Source organism: Glandiceps talaboti, chromosome 11 (genome assembly GCF_964340395.1).
Source record: "Glandiceps talaboti chromosome 11, keGlaTala1.1, whole genome shotgun sequence".
NCBI lineage: Eukaryota > Metazoa > Hemichordata > Enteropneusta > Spengelidae > Glandiceps > Glandiceps talaboti.
Window position 1 is genome coordinate 6,526,597 of NC_135559.1, and position 20,415 is coordinate 6,547,011.

Here is a 20,415-nt window from a genome sequence, read left to right on the forward strand (position 1 = left end):
GTTCACGGTATACAGTAACACGCCAGTAAGTTATTGTACCTTTAGTAACCAAAACAATTTACAAAATCGTTCCACTTGCAAGTAGTGCAGCTTTAAATAGACGTCAAATGGCTATATCCACTTAAATGGATAGCATCACACTTTGCATCTGTAGTCGCGTTCTTCTATGCTAACCTAAGGTACCATCTACCCCTTTAATGGTGATAAATAACAGATAATCAACCATTATATCTACGATAAAAGTGGACGTCAATGATTCAAAGCAATGTTTATTAGATTCTAAATGTTTAGATATTATTCTCCAATATTTGTCTTAGTTTTAACCAGGAAAGTACGAGTGACCTAAAGGTGCCTTATCAATACGAGTAGCTAGACGAGTATAGTCTCTTTCCATTAATTGTAGCATGTCGAAACCTGTATATTATAAGTGCACCACGGCGGAGTTGTTTTTTTAGCGACATTATGGATAGTTTCTAAATTTGTCAATATTCTGTAATATATGTCCTTGGTGAATACAAAACACCCATACGCTGAGGCCAGTACAATATTTCCACACAGACACCTAGATCAGCAATTGTTTCTGTTACTTTACTAACTTTGCTATGTAATAACTTAATTTCATGCCTCTAAAAAATTGCCCTTAGTCTTGTATTTTCAATATTTATACACCATTTTGTTTGCGTATACTTTGAATTTCAGAGAAGAGAACATGGGTTTCAGGATTATTTGATCGCGACTACATAATCCTCAATGGACGACAATTTTAAATAGCCATGTTTAAATTTACATTTTGTTCAGTATGTTCGAATTTTCGGTTACAAATTTTTTATTAAGGTTTTTTATTGAACAAGTTTTTGCATAGGCTATATATATAGGTTCTGTGATTATATATATATATATATATATATATATATATATATATATATATATATATATATATATATATATATATATGACAGATATAATAAATACGAGACAAGTTTTATTATTAAGAATGTTATTATTTTTATTTTTTTATTAAGGTTTTTAGTTTTTGCATAGGCTATATATATATATATATATATATATATATATATATATATATATATATATATATATATATATATATATATATATATATATATATATATAGGTTGTGTGAATTTAGATGTTTGAAACAAAACTATACCGCCAAGAACACTAAAGCTACAGACTATGTGACTTTAAATGGGAGCACCACCCCAGCCAGAAAATAATGGCATTTTCGTAAACTTTGGGTTCCATTCAAATAAATACATAATAACAACAACAGAGGACCAGAAGAATGTAGCATCCTCTTGAATGTTCAGTGAAAATTACGTAGATGCCTTTATTTCTTGGAGTGGTGTTCCCCTTTATATAACTGTGGTCGTCCATTTGTTAGTATTCTCAGTGTTACAGTAAATGTTGGTGGCCTACGGAAATGAACAATAAGTAATCATTCAATTCAATCTACGAAATGTTAGTGTTTTATAACTGATGATTAATAGGGGATAACATCAATAACTCACCATTACCTGTTATGTAATGAACAAGATGACGTGTATGCAAAGAGTTTCTGTCTCCCGGGGTTATTACAAATCCAACACTGTGACAAGATGAGTTTGCTAGATCGTTATAATTTATTATCTAAAACAACGTGATAAATGCACGTGTTTGCTGTATAAAACTGTTAGTTCAATATTTGACGACAGCAGTTGATAGATTGATGCAAAAAATAATTACATGTCTCAATATATCCACATGCAATTTTACCATTTGTTTTGAGATCATAATAACAGCATCCTGGAGACTTGGTGGGCGCATGACATATTGCCCACGGATCAACGTGAGAGAAAGTATTTAAGCATTTTTTTTGTCAAAAATTGCCATTTGCAAGATACTAATATATTTTGGCACTTTATATCTAACATGAACACCGTAATTAAGAAATTAGTATCCACTTTTCGGCATATAAACCTTCACTCAGCACATATTAGAGCGTCCCCAATCTTTGATTTGCATATTCGAAAAAGGACTGTTTTCCGTCCTCATCACGACAGTCGGATTACTTTCATTTGCAAACGTCTCTATTTTGAAAAATTACATGAAACTACATTGCCGTTGAATTTCTACTGTTATTGATCTGATTAGTTTACGACTGAAATTATGTATATATGTAATTGATTAAATCATGCTCTTGATTTTAATTGGTTTACGACTAAAATTACATACGTAAATTATTACAATTATATGCTCTTGATTTTGATTGGTATACAACTGACATTTGTATATATGTAAATGATTACAATTGATGCTCTTGGTTTTGATTCGTCAATGCTTTAAAGATATGCACACCAGATTTATATCAAACCAATGAAAAGTCTCGTACCTGTACCTTAATCTCAGACCCACAAAGAAAAACTCATTACATTTAATTACTGGTTTAAAGCAAAAAAACGAAACATTCAACCAAACCCCTAACTCGTGAAGTTAAAACATGCCAAAATATGAAGAAAAAAATCCATTTTCACATTTCATATATATTTATTTTACCTTAATAAGTGTGACGTGGTTTAAAACAAGTAAATACTGAAGTATTTTAGGCATATTTCAAATTAAAGTATCACTTTATCTGTCTAAGTAACCAGTCAATGTCCTCTGTACATCCCAAAATAAATGTCTAACTCAGCATCATTTTAGTACTGTCACCGAAAAAACCCACCTAATGTTTGACAGACTGATTTCTTTTCACAAATTGTCATCCATATATAAGCTGAAGAGAACAAACAACAAGAAAAATTGCGATCGCCCGTTGATAACTCCAATGTTATATATACGTAAATATACACAAGGATACTTTGTACATTGATTAGTAAGAAACACAAAATTTCTCTGGCACTTTTAGTTTCCATTGAATACACACATGAACTATGTCGAGGTGGTTTTTATAAGTACAGCTACAGGATACTGCTCTGTGAGTTGCATCTTCTTATACGCCGATATATATTGCTCCTGTGTAAATTTAAACGCGAGTCTATACTTAGCCCGTCTCTTCTTTACTTCGTCGTCATCATCGAGACAAATTCTGCAAATAAAATGTAAAAGCATGTGTTTGATAATTAGAAGACGTTTACAGAATTCGACAGTATGACACGCATGATCGTAATTACTAGATGTATAGTCTCAGTGAACGTATCGACAGCGAACCATCATTTACGTTGCATAATTATTACTTGTGTATGTATGTCTGTCTGTGTGTGTATGTGTCTGTCTGTCTGTCTGTCTGTCTGTCTGTCTGCCTTCCGGTCTGTCTGTCTGTCTGTCTGTGTCTGTCTGTCTGTCTGTCTGTCTGTCTGACTGTCTGTCTGTCTCTGTGTGTGCTTGTTTGCCTGTCAGTCTCAGTCCGATTGCCTCTATATATGTCTGCCAGTATGTCTTAGTCCTGCTAATGTTTATTTAATTTCTGGCTTTAAGCTTTTCGCCTGTCTGTCTGTCTGTCTGTCGGTCAGTCTGTCTGTCTGTCTGTCTGTCTGTCTGTCTGTCTGTATGTATGTATGTATGTGTGTATGTATGTATGTCGGTCTGTCTGTCTGTCTGTCTGCCTGTCTGTCTGTCTCTTCCAGTGTGTCCCTGTCTGTCTGTCTGTCTGTCTGTCTGTCTGTCTGTCTATGTTTGTATGTATGTATGTATGTATGTATGTATGTATGTATGTATGTATGTATGTATGTATGTATGTATGCATGCATGCATGCATGTATGTATGTATGTATGTATGTATGTATGTATGAATGTCTGTCTGTCTGTCTGTCTGTCTGGTTATTTATTTATTTGTTTGTTTGTTTGTCTTTCCGCCAGTCAGTCAGTCAATCAGACAGACAGGCAGGCAGGCAGGCAGACAGACTGACTGTCCAGCTGTAACATCATTTAGAAAGTTGGCAGTATAGGTAGTATGCAAGTCCATCAGTCAGTCAATCTTACAGCCAATCAGTCGCCAATTGGTTCATTGTGTGTATATAATCCAGTCGATCAGGAAACTATTCACAAAGTCTACTGGGGCCATTTTGGTAAGACCAGTTAATCAGTTGGTCAACTCGAATACATCGATCGACCCAAAAAAGGATCGATGAAATTTAATGGACAATTAGCGTAAGTGATCTGAGTCAGTATAACGTGCGTGGTCAGAACATTCCGACTTTTGAACTGCGACAACTGCGCAATGATGGTCGGTATAGGCAAAGAAATTTTTGATAAACTGATGAAATAAAAAGGATAGAGCAGAAAGACAGAAATCTAAACAACCAAGAAAGCTTTAAACAGCTTTTTAGGCTTTTTCAATGATTTACCTTCGTAATTGACTTGACCATCGCCATCGGTATCAGCCTCTCGAATCATTTCTGCGACTTCGTCTTCTGACATACTTTGTCCAAGGTTCATCATAACATGTCGTAGTTCGGAAGCACTGATGAATCCATTGCCGTCTTTGTCGAATACACTGAACGCTTCTCTTAAATCGTCATCGTCATCCTGCTCTTTAATCTTCTTTGCCATGAGTAACAAGAATTCGTCAAACTCAATTGATCCATTCCCTAGGGATAAAAATGAGGTATACTAGTATAAAATGTTCTTGTGATGTCACAAAGGATTCTGACGTTTCCCTGTGCAATTAACGCGATAACTTTATATGTATTTGCACATTTGGGTTCTCATATCCTCCTGGTAGCTCTGAGCTTGTATTTCATGTTAAGTTGTTGTTTAGATGACAAATTGTATAACCCGCGAAAAAAACTCCAATGTGTTTGCCTGAATGGACCAGGGAAAGACTCCACGCAAAGACAAAATTGGGTAAAAACAACAGTATCACTGATACAAGAACAGCGGGTGCCTCTGATATCAGTGTAGATTCAGACAACACTTTTATCAGTTTGTTATGTCTGTGGAAGTTATGTATCATCAAGGACATGTACAGTTGGGGCAATATGTAGCGTTCATTTTAGTAAACAGAGTGTTAGGATCCAAGGCTTCATATGGTGTTGATTGGTTTGATGGGTTACCGGCACTAACATTGTATGTCTTTCATTCCATAAACCTTGTCTCATTCCTGTTTACCACAAACAAGCAAACGCACCGGTTGTTGAGGCAGAGAATATCAACATATTTAAAACCTGTACAAAACACACTTTTAATATATGTAAATGTAGCCAAGTCCCAGGACAACATCTTTACCAGAGATGTTTTCCGTCAATGAACTGCATTTTGTATATATCGTCCACCTTGTAAATTGTTGACTGTATTTTCGGTCTGCTTCACTTTTGATTTATGCATTTCCATGTTCTCTGTTTGTCGGAGTTTCCTTTTCACTTCATTTGAATTCTATTTGATTTCCTTTTTCAGTTCATGATGTTGATATGCTGATGAGATGTTTTTGGACCAATTGGAAGACGTGCTTCAAATCAGTATGTAGCACTTATTTGAGTAATTACCCTGGATGAATATACTGTAAATACTATAAGGAGTCAGGTAAGCTCGCAGAACAGCTCACTGACAGGAGGATTTAAAAGTTTTGTTTTCCCCTTTTCGTTGAAAATAACCTACTCAGTGTGTGTATGTATGTATGTATGTATGTATGTATGTATGTATGTATGTATGTATGTATGTATGTATGTGTGCATGCATGCATCCATGCATGTATGTATGTATGTAGGTAGGTAGGTAGGTAGGTATAACATTAATTTTGTATAACATTTACAAAATGACGGAGATATCATTTCATGGATGCAGACTGTCTCTAATTCTAAGTAAAAGAAATTGGATTGCTGCCAAAAATGGAAATGCGTGCATTTGTAATCAAATTAATACACGGAATAGTCGGAGGACATTGTGGTAGTTCTATCTTCAACCTAACCATAGCTAGCTCTTTACCAGGCGTGACTTTTGAACAAGATCTAGACGCGAAATTGTTCCTATTGTTCTGATATAGCAGAGAAAAGAGTGTGGTATTGGATTGATAACAGTAACCATAGCAATCGAATAAGCCTTCATTGATTCAGATTATATATAGAAGGCCTCGGCTGTATCATTATCACCGTACTAGTACTGTCACCCCTACATAACCATTACACAACGATGATAACGAACAAATCCCGTAATTCGTGGATCTACAGGAACTGTAATCAGTAAAGTTATATACGTCTGTCACATTCAGTCAATTTATCACCTGCAACTTGAATGGGGGTTTATATCGACCCGATCACTGCAGCGTCGCAAAGTGCACCAGGCATTGAAAAAATCGTTTTAATTTGTCTGCTTGTAAATAATGGACATCGGATTAATTGGATTGAAGTACCCATGGAGAGCTTTCAGCAAGCTTTAATACTTCCTGTACATATAAATTTTACTTCTTTGGAGATGTCCAGCTAGATTGAATCCCATAATAGTCAAATATTCAATTTAGTCCTACAAGTTAAGTAATACATGCTGCAAATTTGAAACTACATAGCCGTGATGACACGTGGCAAGAAAAAAATAGCTCCGCATTTCAAAGTCATTCAGGGGTCACGATACTGGAATGGTTAGCACGGCCTGCTCGGAATTAGCATGTTGCTGGTTAATCTGGTCCCGCCCGGCTAGTCCTGCTTGCAAATGGAGCAAGTCGGAACTTGGGGCCTTAAATAGTTTAGAATCGAGTCCCACCCGACTTATTCCGTCTGCGCTGCAAGCAGAACTAGCCTATGTCATTGTTTCCGAATGGCTATACAGTTCTTTGACAAGCTGTGAACCACGATTGTGCAACGGACAGCCTAATTATATAATTGGGTACCCGGTAGGATAGATGTTTTTATGTAAAGGATTTAAACTTACGCGCTTACAGACGCTGTAATGGATTGTAATGCTGTAATGCGCCACAGGGAGTTGAGGATGTATAGTGGGCCGTTGTATTTGTATAGGTCTGTACCGGGGTACTAATTCTCTAAAACGCTGTGAGCACGGTATAGGGTTCTCTATGTAAAATCGCTCGTTATCATTATTGAATGATTGTTTTATCACCAAATATAAGCAATTCAGAAGTATATGAAAGGGTTTTTCCAAACTATCACAACTTAACTATTCAGAATTTTTATTTAATCAGTGTATCCGTTAAACTACTTTGGTGGGATTTTCTCAAAGCGTTGTCCAGTATATGCCACCGTGCTTATTCTAACTGATAGATCAAGTACGATTCATTGCGTATAGAACTTCAGAAGAGGAGTAAGCCGCGATAGACTGCCATGACGATTACAACACGGATGGCAGTAAATAAAATGAACAAGTCCAAACACACTGACATGTGAATACCATTTCTGGGTGTCTGATTGAAAGTTACCATGCCTGGCAAGCAATCGCAATTTACCAACCAACTTATCTAATCAGCTTGAAGTAGAGAATTTGAATTAGTTCAATGATTACATGAGAGAGTACACCCCTTATAATTTTATCGCTTGCTATATCCACTCAGACCTGTCAATTCCTTGACTGAGTGATTGACAGCTTGCATGAATATAAGTCGTTATTTCGTCATAGTTAACAAAACAGTGTGTTATTGAAGGAGTGTGTCATGAGATTAACCCAGTAATGGAGTTGTTGTTTTTTCTCGAAAAATATTTACTCGTTGCATAGGTCAACACACTTAAATCAAAGATGCTGACATGCTGTGACTATCTGGTTCAAAGTGATGCGCTGTGTTAACAAATATGCAAATTAAGGAAAGTGGCAGAGCTTAAATTGACCGTGTAATCTTAACACACCGTTTCCCCGGTGATAAATTGGCGAAGAAGCTTCATTTGTTAAATTGTACGTCTAAGTATTGACTTTCCGCAAAAAGGCTGACACTTCGCTTTTCCTACTGAATTTATTTGCACAATTCCATGGATTAATAGACTCATTGTTGGGACTGCCAGAAGTTAATCAAGCCCAGGGGGTTTCATTAGTGGATTTTTTTGGTGAAGTTGTTTGAATTTCAATAAGTTTATTTGAAGCTGGTGTCCAAGTGTTTTTGATTGGGGTCTCAGCTATTTGATGTATATATATGTACGTTTCTAGAGCTTCAATTAACTTCCAGACAGTATCCAGGGGCCGAATCAAGGATCGAGGGGAGATGACGTTGCAATCAACGTTGATCGATGACGTCATTGAATAACAGTTTCCTTCAGAAACGCGTGGTGGCGCTGTCCTCAGAATGTATCAATTATGATGTTTGAAGATATGTGACGGTGGCTTCTCAGTGACAAGTCTACAGGTCATTAGAGAACTAAACGAAAACACATACCTATTCGTTAATGGTTTTAAAAGCATAAACCTAAGAGTGCAAATTAATGTAGTGAAATAAAGTGGAAGAGGAAAGGCGCCACACGGAATTGAAAGAATTGGCGAAGGTGATCATATGGTGAATGGATGAGTAGATGGGTTGAGGGAGGATGGGTGGGTGGGTGGGTGAGTGGGTGGATGGGTGTGTGGTTAGTGATCATGAGTGGATGGATTGAAAGATGGAGGGATAGATCAGAGACAATGAAGCTCTTCCTTGTCTGTGGATGGATGGCTGGCTGGCTGGATGGATGGATGGATGGATGAATGGATATGAAGATGATGATAATGATGATGACAAGGAGTTTGTGGAGGACAGTGCAATGGGAGTAGAATTGAGGAGTAGATAGATATTACAGCAGCAGGAGATAGTCACAGTTGTCGGATCAAGTGAGGAGTGGTACGTATATGATGGAGTCGAGAGAAGCACTAAGAGAAGAAGAACTACCTTGAGTATCCACTTCACGAATCATTTCTTGAAGTTCATCCTGCGAAGGATTGTGACCGAGAGACTTCATTACAGTGCCGAGTTCTTTGGACGTCACGTGACCATCGCCATCTTTGTCAAACAATGCGAAGGCTTCTTTGAATTCTGGAAACAAAGACAATAGTGAAAATATATAACTGACAATAAGATATATTTCATTGTGCCCGTGTCACAGCGTTGGAATATATTTCTGGTTCAAGAGGAACAATGTACATTGGTAGCCAGATGACTTGAAACAAACAAACAACGTCTTGTTCAACAACTTGATCACATAGAAGTCAGTTGACTTGAACAGACAATTTTTCAACAACTTGAAGTAACTAAAACAACGGTTGCAGTGTTCACTTTCGACGAACTGCTTCATCGCCATAGCTCAAGTTTTAGTCGAAAAATAAGCGCATGCGTATAATGTACACCTTTTGCTCTGAAACGTGAAATTATCTCAAGTTTTCATTTAATTGTTCTTGTTGAAAGCCATTTTATTTTAATGATGTGATATCACGTGGTGTTGGTATAGAAAAACACAGATCGGGGTATAGTAGGCTCAAGCCACTGATGAATTAAAACTTGGTACCGGTGGCGTGCAATCTTTTAGTGCACTGCCTATGGAAATTTGAAATTGCGTCTAGTTTTCATTTATGGCTCTGTTTTGAAAGTAATTCTTGAAAATTAAGTAACGTGGCGTGGTGTTGGTATTCATTTTTAAAAAAACACGAGACAGGTAAATAACTAAACGCTGGTGGCGTGCCATCTTGGCTATTTCATGATCAAGTGTCTCATACTAACACACTGTCTTTGAAAATTATATTATACATTAGAATTATATCTAGTGTTCATTAATGACTATATTTTTAAAGTATTGAAGGGGAAATACTGTGGTGTTGGTATAGAAAAACAAAAGACCGAGACAGCTAATAAAGTAGACGTTGATGGCGTGCTATATGAACATTTGCTAGCACTAGTACTGGCAGACGCCACAGAGACAAGTAAATACTGATCATCGTAATTCACGTTTAAGCACCTCTGATAGTAGGAATTATTCTTTCGCTATCGTAAGGTATTACGGTACATTTTCATATATATACATATATATCATCGAAATATATATAGTATATATCATTGAAAATCCTGAACATGAAAGAATGTCTACAATGCCTTTTGAGAAATTTAACTTTAACCTTGTCTGTAAGATACGCCGGCCGTGACGGGGCGCCCTCACACATCGGTTAAACCCTTTCACAGAGGCCGGCGAGGGCGGACAGACAGACAGACAGTCAGTCAGTCAGTCAGTCAGTCAGTCAGACGAACGAAGAGGCGGAGACATTCAGACATTGTCAGATACACAGAACAAAGCAACAACTTTCACTGACTACACACAGAAATGCGAAACAGATAACTTGGAATTTCACAACATATAAAAAGTGGAAATTTACCTTGAATCTGCTTTTCTGTTAAATCGTCACCCTAAAAAAGACAAGGGGAAAATACATGAATCACTACAAGGAATGTAATGGGACGAGAAAACTAACAGTTCTGATATACATGGATTGAAAATTTAGAAATTGTCATGGGATAATTTGACACACGTCCAACTTTTTTAAATACATTTTAAATACCTATATAAATAGTTTTTAAATACTTAATATAATTATGACGATTCTTTGCTTTGGAAAGAGATTACAATATCATTTACAATTGTATGCGTTTGTTTGAAACTTGTTTCGTTCCTACTGACTACAAGCAAGCAAATAAATGCACCAGTGTTTTTTCGTGGGTTGTAGTTTAAAGTTAATGCATGACGGATATATAGACGCGGGACATTTTATGGGACATTTCTTGGATGACAAAATTGTCACTCCATTACACTATTACGTTTACCATGTGAATTATTCATTTCCATATCAAAATAATCACCATGGTTTTTTTCTATTTAACGAAATTAAATTTGACTAAAAGTACACGTGATGATCATTCACGTGCCTCTCCTGTCAATGCCATTGTTGACACGTAATTAGAAACTCTAATCAGCTGTGAGAGTTATCTTTCAAGCTCTGGAAACTGACTAACTGACTGACTGACTGACTGACTGACTGACTGACTGACTGACTGACTGACTGACTGACTGACTGACTGACTCACTCACTCACTCACTCACTCACTCACTCACTCACTCACTCACTCACTCACTCACTCACTCACAGAGTTAATGAGTGTTTATGATAATGAAATAGTAAAACCTTAAACTTTCCAGGGTATGTGGTAATTTTATACCTTATACAGGTCCATGATATTATCAATTGTTGGTTAATTTTTTTTTAAAGGGGGGATTATTAAGCAGTTCCCTCTTCCCTTAGTTTCATTTTCTTACTCTTTTAACTTCACTCCGGTCTTTTGATGCTGTGTGTATATGTATGTGTGTATATGTATATGTGTGTGCGCGCGTGTGTATTGTGCTTGCATGCATGCATGCGCTCCTCTTGTGTATATGTGTGTTTGAGATAGCATTTACTGACAGTGAAACTGGTCGTTATTTGGTTCTTATAAAAAAAAACATTTCATTAATCAAAGTACCCGCATGATGATCGAGAAACTGCATATATGCTAGACTAACATACCTCTAGGGGGTACTAGACAAAATGTCAAGACGTGCAAGAAGTGTGCACTTAGGGCTTTAAGTCCCACTTGGGTGAATGGAATGTATTCTTGTTCAATACCTTTAAACCAATTACGTCTGATTTCAAACATATACCCTGGAGAGACGCTGCAGGGTTTAGTTTTAACACATCATTACATTATAAACACAATGACTATTGTTTGGCAGACAAATAGTTTTTGCTTTCTCACATCCGATGGGTTTCTTTTTTTGGTAAAAATGCGCCGGAATGGAATTTGAAAAGTTTTGTAATTCCAGAGTAATTGAACTGTAAAAAAACATCCATTGTCATGTGTACAATGTTTGCAGTACATAAATAAGTTGTAGTATTATATTCTAGCCTCTGCCTATATGTGAGACAGACGTATTTTCAAATGTTATATACCCTATGAGCTCAAATAAACAACAAGGACCTGTGACGTATTGTTGACATCATGAGACACTGTATGAATAGTCTACTTGTTCTTGTGGTCACACGTGTACGTTTCCCTCTAGTGAGTTATTTCGCCCCTTAGCATTCATATTACACTGTTTATCACCTTTCTACAAAGCGTGGCAAGTTGTCACACGCTGTAACCACACATTGATCACAGACGTGGGTGACCACTGTCAAGATACAGATTGAAATAGTAAACATTTAATGTATTTAGTCAGAAGATATGACAAGTTGTCAAGATAATTATTGTTACCAACAACTGTGTCAATATAAATAAATGATGTATGTATGAGTGTATGTATGTATGTATGTATGTATGTATGTATGTACGTATGTATGTATGTATGTATGTATGTATGTATGTATGTATGTATGTAAGCATGCATGCATGCATGCATGTATGCATGTATGTATGTATGTATGTATGTATGTATGTATGTATCTATCTATCTATCTATCTATCTATCTATCTATCTATCTATCTATATATCTATATATCTATCTATCTATCTATCTATGCATGTATGTATGTATGTACGTGTGTGTGTGTGTGTGTGTGTGTGTAAATGACTAAATATATGGTGTTAAATTTAACTAATTATAAACAAGTTTTGACTGAAATATGTTCCATTCTACTACCGCGAGATTCACGAGGTAAAGTCACATCACAAATACTTGTATACAACCTACTTTGTACGTAAAGACGTCAATGTATTGGGTAACGAAAATTCCAATTACTCCAGTATAAAATCAAGTGGAAATATGCCAAGAAAATTATAGAAAAACAAGGAACATCGGTTGATTGGTTTTATCGATAAAGCACTCTTTTACCGAGGGAGTTGATTATGCGATCAGGAATTTCCAGTGTATACTGTAGAAGGCGTGACTCTTTTAATCTTGATGAAATAACCATTTAGTGCTATTGCGCAGAGGGACTGATTCAGCGGAGCATATCGATCATTCACTGGGTCAATATCCGTGTGTTTAGTGTGTAAGCATACATTTAAACCGTCATGATATGAAGAAGTAACAATTTAGTACATGTAGACACTGAAATGTCACGTGTTTACCCATATAATAGAATTCCCCAGTTTGAAGATATTTCGGCCATATTGTGTGAATATTCAAATTTGTATTTGTAAAAAAATATACCAACAACCACATAAAACACATGCTTTGAAGGAAACACTTTTCAACATCAAGTTTTCACCAAACTTGGATAGTCAGTCAGTACTATAAACAGTTAGAAATCCACTGAGATAGATTACAGGACATGCCTGTAACAGGTCCTGTGCAGATCCTGTAACAGGGTATGTGAAACAAGTGTTGTTTTGGTAAATTTAGTAAGATTTCATAGCTGTATTCACATGCATGTAACAGGTCTATTGGCACCGGCAAAAACATTGCTTTGATCACATGACTGAAACGGGGATGTACCCACTGTTCTGACAGGTCCTGAAAATTTGGTTAGGTTTCAGGACTGTACGTTTGACCATTACTATGTTTATAAATTTACTTTTTCCGTTGTCTGTCTGTCTGTCTGTCTGTCTGTCTGTCTGTCTGTATATGTACACAGGGAACCTTGCACACCCCTGTAACATTCACATACCTAGGACAGGGTTGTGCACATAGCTGTACCAGCTCAGTAGAGCCACGGTGGCTGTACCAGCTATGTGTACAATATCCATGTAACAGCTCTAGCCAACACACTAGGTGTAACATACCTAGATTTGACAGATGTGTAACTAGTATGCCTTAACACCAACATGGATTGTGAAAAATAGCAATGCAGCATATGTTTTTACAACATCCATGTACAAGAGCTTTTTCCCACAGCAATGTACCAGCTATGTTAGCATAGCTGTAACATAAGTATTTCCCACAGCCAGGTACCAGCTCAGTATTTGAGCAATGCTAGTCAGATATGAACAAAAGGGTTGCTACAGGGTATTATTCCACCTTAGCTGTTACATGTATGTGCACAACTGTGTGCTAGGTGTACAGTACACAGCTATGGTACTGGGATGTGCAAAACAGTCATGGCACAGAGGCGGTATTCCACATCCATTCAACATGCATATTTTTCACAACCATGACCCAGGCATGTACCCTGTAACGGGGCTGTGAGACACACAGCTGGTACATAGCTGTGCTCTTCTTCCTAGCACTAGGATGTGCAAGGTTCCCTGTGTATGTCTGCCTGTCTGCCTGCCTGTTTGTTTGTGTGTTTCTGTCTGTCTGTCTGTCTGTCTGTCTGTCTGTCTGTCTGTCTGTCTGTCTGTCTGTCTGTCTGTTTGTTTGTATGTTTGTTAGCTACATTATTAGTTGGTAAGATTTCATTTAGTTGCTTACCTTTCTTTTTGCTTCTTTGGTGTGTGTTTGCTGTGAATACGTATCTGTAAGTTTATCGTTATTAGCAACGCTATCTGAACTTGTGTATGTGTTTGTTTCCTTTCTAGTTACAATAGCTGATTAATATATGTACGTGTGCTTATACATGTACATGTACCTGTATTATGTGACAGTATCCACAAATACGTTTTTTTTAACTCTGTATTACAGTATTTTTGCGCTATGTTTAAAACTTTGCTTATAATTGGGTGTGCTTGTTCACTTTTATAATTGGGAACTCGTTGTTAGTACTTGGCAAGTCAACCATTTACTGTAATATATAAAAGTCCAAACACTGTTTTGGTCAAATTCTTCCTAAACCATGACACCCGTTACTCATCTGAGGGTTTATTTAACGAGATATGGTCGTAACTAACGACTTGTTTATAATGATTGTTTTCACTCAGAATAGCGGAATAGCAGCGAAGAGCCTCTGAGGTATACTGGTGTATATACAAACAGTCCTGCTCCCCCGCATAGACAAATCAATCATTTGTACTGGTTACACCTTGAATCATCAAATGTACATTTGTATAAATGTACATCTATAGGTTATGTTTCATAAAGAGGCTCTCAGTGTGGGGTGTAAAGTCGGCGATAGAATGCTGATCTCAAACTGTCTGTAGATGTTTTATTTCTAACGTGACTATAGGGCATGTTTGGACATGATTTAGTACAGTAAATTACCTTTAAATTGATACACTACGCACTGAAGCGTGTAACTCGACAACTTAAGTAGTTCCATCCGTTCACATATGTCTTACCAGCTTTAGTGTGGGTCATTATTTGCCCATTTTCATGTGTTGTCGTTTATTTTACACTATCAACTTCAAGTTGAAAGTTATGTTCACCTTAAATCTGGGCCAACCCAGGTCTGACTGGTAGGACTTGTACGTACGTACGTCCAATCGTATTTCAACTCCTTTACTGCCAAAGACATTACAAATATATAGCATATGTATGTATGTATGTATGTATGTATGTATGTATGTATGTATGTATGTATGTATGTATGTATGAATGTATGAATGTATGTATGTTGGTAGGTAGGTAGGCCTACAGGTAGGTACGTACAAATGTCGGTAGGTAGGTACACAGGGAACCTTGCACATCCTAGTACTAGGATGTACACATCCTAGCACTAGTGCTAGGAAGAAGAGCACAGTTATGTACCAGCTGTGTGTCTCACAGTCCCGTTACAGGGTATATGTTTCCATAGCCCTGGTACATGAAAAATATGCCTGTTGAATGGATGTGGAATACCTCCTCTGTGCCATGACTGTTTTGCACATCCCAGTACCATAGCTGTGTACTGCATACCTAGCACACAGTTGTGTACATACATGTAACAGTTATGATAGAATAATGCCCTGTAGCAACCATTTGTTCATATCTGACTAGATAGCATTGCTCACATAGCTGGTACCTGCCTGTGGGAAATACCTATGTTACAGCTATGCTAACATAGCTGGTACATGGCTGTGGGAAAAAGATCTTGTACATGGATGTTGTAAAAACCTATGCTGCATTGCTGTTATTCACATATATGTTACATTGGTGTTGGCATACCAGTTACACATCTGTTAAATCTAGACATGTTACACCTAGTGTGTTGGCCAGAGATGTTACAGGGATATTGCACACATGGCTGGTACAGTCACCCGCCGTGGCTCCACTGAGCTGGTACAGCTATGTGCACAACCCTGTCCTAGGTATGTGAATGTTACAGGGGTGTGCAAGGTTCCCTGTGTAGGAAGGAATACCACGGAATTTGCAGGAGACTGAACTACCAGCTGCGACTTATATTTTGCGAAATATTGGCAAGAATACCCAGAACGTTTCCTTTCATCAGACAAGTCATCTGTCTCTGATCAAAGACGGCACTCGACTACACTAAAAAAAGTAACAGTAACTGTTAGCGATCAACCGATCTGTGTTAAAGTGCCTTAGAATTGTTTGTGGAGGTCGACTTTCAGTCCTTGCTTTGACTCCAAACACTTTGTGTTGATTTGCTTGCAATTGGCCAACAGTACATGTAAGTACAATACAGGTTAAAGTGTCGATTGTCCGCGATATAATAATGATTCTACTTTTGTTAGGATTTCCATGTCAGTTCAGAGTATCAACCTTAATCTGTTCTCTTCATAAAGTGACATGAAAGGAAACTTTACCACATAATAACAGCTATCGAGGACACTAGCATATTGTTGTTTGATATTGGAGATTTTTGCGACAGTATTATGTGTTCTACCGCATCTATCCATGGCACAGCTATTGTCGTAAAACAATTCGTCATAAAACCGCATATCTTTGCCGTAAAACAGTATACGGTGTCACCTAGGAAAGTGGGGAGATGTTTGGGGAGAATGTGGTACAATCCGGTGCAACGTAGTAGCACATTGGTACGGTGCATCTGACCTTAAAACAAATTGAATGATTTCTGTCTTGTACTCTACTCGATGCTTTAAATTTGGACATACTTGAAAGCGTTACAAGGTCAACTCATAACCTTACGGTGGCTGTAATCAAGACGTTGCTGGTGATTTAATTTGTAACGGATCGATGTATCATGATTGATAGAGTAGTGAACTTCTACTCAAACTCTCGGAATTTAAGATATTGTAAATAATTTGTACTCGATAAGCGCATACTTTAGGAAACCGGCGTAAGTCAAAAAAGGTGCCGCAATAAGGTAAAAGGGGACTCTAAATCACCCACACTAAAAATTCCTTGGAAAAAAAAGAATGTTACGTGTGAAACTACAATAAAAAGTAACAACAGTATAGCCAACAAATTACATACAAGGTATACTAAATAACTCTATATAAGAGTAGTTAAGTAATTGCGTGTAGTCAAGTAGTAAATGTTCCATTATTTTTAAATCACGACTCTAAGATGTACTTGAAAATGACTTAGGCAGGCCAAGTAACCCTAGAATTGGAAGATTTATATTAATGTATCAGAAATGTACATGGAAGGACAATTTACAACAAACGGACACTGCAATTTATCTGCTTGTGTTAAGTGTGTGCCCCTACACGTAAAAATGCACCACAATGTGGTAGTTAATATAATTCCCCTGGGCTGAACTTTAGACATTGTGGAAGACTACATTCACCTCTCTATTTATGGTATGATTGTGCAGTATTCTATTGAAAGGTCATACATGGGTGCAACCCCCGGGTTGACGTTCGATACTCTGTTGTCGAGGCCGTCACCCGTCCTCTGGCCATTTACTAATAACAATGTTCGCTTTATTAGCTTCAAGTTGGACGATTTCCAATCTCGGCGACGATCGGTCTTTTTCAACTATATAAACAAGTGTCATTTCTAGTTGTTGCTTAATATCAGGCATATCCTACCCGCATAACTCCGCTGACATGTCAATGATCAACAAGCTAGATTATTCAGAATTAGTTAATGTATGGTGTAAAAAGGAAGTGTTTTAAGGTAGTTAAACTAAAGGGATTAAAACAGAGTGGGGTCAAATAAATACATAACTATAAATAAATATGTTGTCATTTGGCCAATATAATATATGTGACATATGTACATAGGAATGTATTTTCAGCTATAACTATCGTTGCCGGCAAACATTACCTTATCTACAACCTAGTCAAATTATTAACTAAACAGACGAACGAAAAATAGAATATTTAGTAAATATTTGATATGACTACTGTAGACTTATACCATGTGATAAAATTACAACTCGTTTTATATCCCGAGGACTAATGAAAAATGGAAAATAGTTTCGAGCGATTTTGAATAACTAAGTTTGGGCTTCTCAATTTCTATAAACGTATATCGCGTTGGGGGCAATCATGACGTAAATTAGCATTGATAACAGCTTAGTAGCCAGAAGTTGAGTGTTGTCTAGTAAACGTGAGTGCTAAACATGTATCGATCTATGAAACATTAACACGTTGAGTATGGTCCCTGTGAACTGTTGAGTGGTATAGGTTCACTATATGCAAGTCCTGGAGCCAACTTCATGCAACATATTTCAGTAAACGAGAGAGTCCTTAATGAGTACTTACCATTTTGAAAAAATTCTAGCTTCGAAAACTTTTAAAAAAGAAATGAAATTCCTCCGAACTGCAGTGGATTGATTGAACGCAGGGTGTTATCGACTGCTGTACTGTAGGATGTCACCGTAACGGTGTATGGCACATGCTGATAACCTATGGACACTGTCAACTCTACCGTTCAGTCAGTCACTCATCGAACACCTCAGAGAGCTCATTTGCATAACAATACGAATCTCTTCACTTGAAAACAGTCCTACCCAGACTAACTCCCTGGGGGTCTCGAGTTATCATCTTTAACAAGAGCTTTTGTACATGATCAAATCGTCGACATGGTCCAAATGAACAACAAGGTTCATTTTTTTTGTCTCACAGAGGAGTTAAAAACAGATTATTTAGAAATACGGTGGAGTCAACAGGGCGTGTCATTTTATCCGATTTTTTTTATCTGTCTCTATTTTGTGCAGGTCAACCACGACCAGGACAAGTACCATACATAATGACTGTGTTGACAATAATAGCAGAGACGAGTTTGTCAAAAGTCAACGTGTATGACCGCACTGTAGTACTTTACTCAGTTAGACGTAAACCGTCTAGAACTTGTGGAGACACGAACTGACACGGACAAAAAGTACCAAGAGTCAAACAAGCAGACAGACAGACAGACAGACAGACAGACAGACAGACAGACAGACAGACAGACAGACAGACAGACAGACAGAAATTAGCTACAGACCCGAGCAGAAAGTGACATTCTACCTTTATTACAAAATTAACTCAGGAGTTTAGTGAAACTCAAATTGGGAAGGTGAATAAGAAAAATCGAGCAAAAAACCTTGTAATTTGCCTTTATAGGATGCATTATAATTAGTATACAAACTGTCAAATAAGTTCGTGTTCGATGTTGTCTGTACGTAAACTGTGAGAAGAGGTAATCCTTGTACAGTAGCAACCTATGTGTTATCTCAAGTATTCTACTTCACTTTGTACCGTGACCTTATACATAGCAGTAACTTGGCCATTGGTCATCCTCTCCATGCATGCCAGTTCACCTCATCGTCACATCATACCAGACGAGGTACACGTAGCTAGCACCAAACTAAGTGCTCATATGTGGAGACAGTTCACCCAAAGGCATGACATTTTCTTGCTAATAATATATTACAACCCGCGAACAAACACCAGTGCGTTTGCTTGAATGAGGGTAGCCAATTAGGAAAGACTTCATGCCAAGACAAAATTTGGTAAAAAAACAAGAATACAGCTGATACAAACACGACAGCGTTTGCTTCTAATGTACTAGGCGACGCTTTTATCAGTTAGATAGACAGACTAGACAGACAGACAGACAGACAGACAGACAGACAGACAGACAGACAGACAGGCAGGCAGGCAGGCAGACAGACAGACAGACAGACAGACAGACAGACAGACAGACAGACAGACAGACAGACAGACAGACAGACAGACAGACAGACAGACTCAATGGCTCTGACCGCAGACGAAGCTTAAGGTTTGGAACGTTAACTTAATATATGTTTTACCAAAATTTAAAAGTTCATCTTTCAAGTGAACGTCATCAACAGTTGTGTACTTGTAGAGGAAGTTTAGTTGAGTACTGACTGCCCACTTCTAATGGTGCATTATGGGAAATGTGGTATCATATCATTGATAACATCAACTAATCGTGGTTGTAACAAATAACCTTAATAACACAGTTCCTTGGTTGACGGTTATCCTTCCGATCACGCGAGAATATCGTAACTGCAAATAATCCCACAATCCTTTGCATCTGAGCATGGGCGGTACGGCCTACAAATTGGTGATCTCAGTGGATGAGACCTTGGTAACAAACCCTATGACCCATGTTCTTAAGTCATTTGTGTAAATAATTATTCGAGAATAAAATTAAGATATCTGAAAAGATCATGTTCTTTATTTTCTTTACTTGAAAAAAAGAAAAAACTAAAGAGATGAGAACTTCAAAATTAATCTAAATTATTTTGTTATATTTAATGAAATTGACATTTATTTTGTATCATTGTTGTCAAACTGCATAGATTGAAATAAATTATTTTACTCA

At 37.3% G+C, this 20,415-nt stretch overlaps 1 protein-coding gene across 1 annotated transcript; it reads right to left on the reverse strand.

Moving 5' to 3' along the window:
• Positions 1–1,694: 1,694 nt before the first annotated feature.
• On the reverse strand, positions 1,695–18,492 carry LOC144441926 (uncharacterized). Its single transcript, XM_078131192.1, has 5 exons — positions 18,345–18,492; positions 10,258–10,288; positions 8,786–8,929; positions 4,344–4,586; positions 1,695–3,085 (listed from the first exon to the last, which is right to left on the reverse strand). The coding sequence occupies exons 1-5, from the start codon at positions 18,345–18,347 to the stop codon at positions 3,057–3,059; spliced, it is 450 nt and encodes a 149-aa protein (XP_077987318.1). The 5' UTR covers positions 18,348–18,492; the 3' UTR covers positions 1,695–3,056.
• Between the last annotated feature and the right edge of the window lie 1,923 nt (positions 18,493–20,415).

Coding starts and splice junctions, on each gene's coding strand:
- LOC144441926 (XM_078131192.1), bottom strand. Junction 8,930..10,257: donor AACAGAAAAGCAGATTCAAG/GTAAATTTCCAC, acceptor CTTTGTTTCCAG/AATTCAAAGAAGCCTTCGCA. Junction 3,086..4,343: donor TGGTCAAGTCAATTACGAAG/GTAAATCATTGA, acceptor TTTTATTTGCAG/AATTTGTCTCGATGATGACG.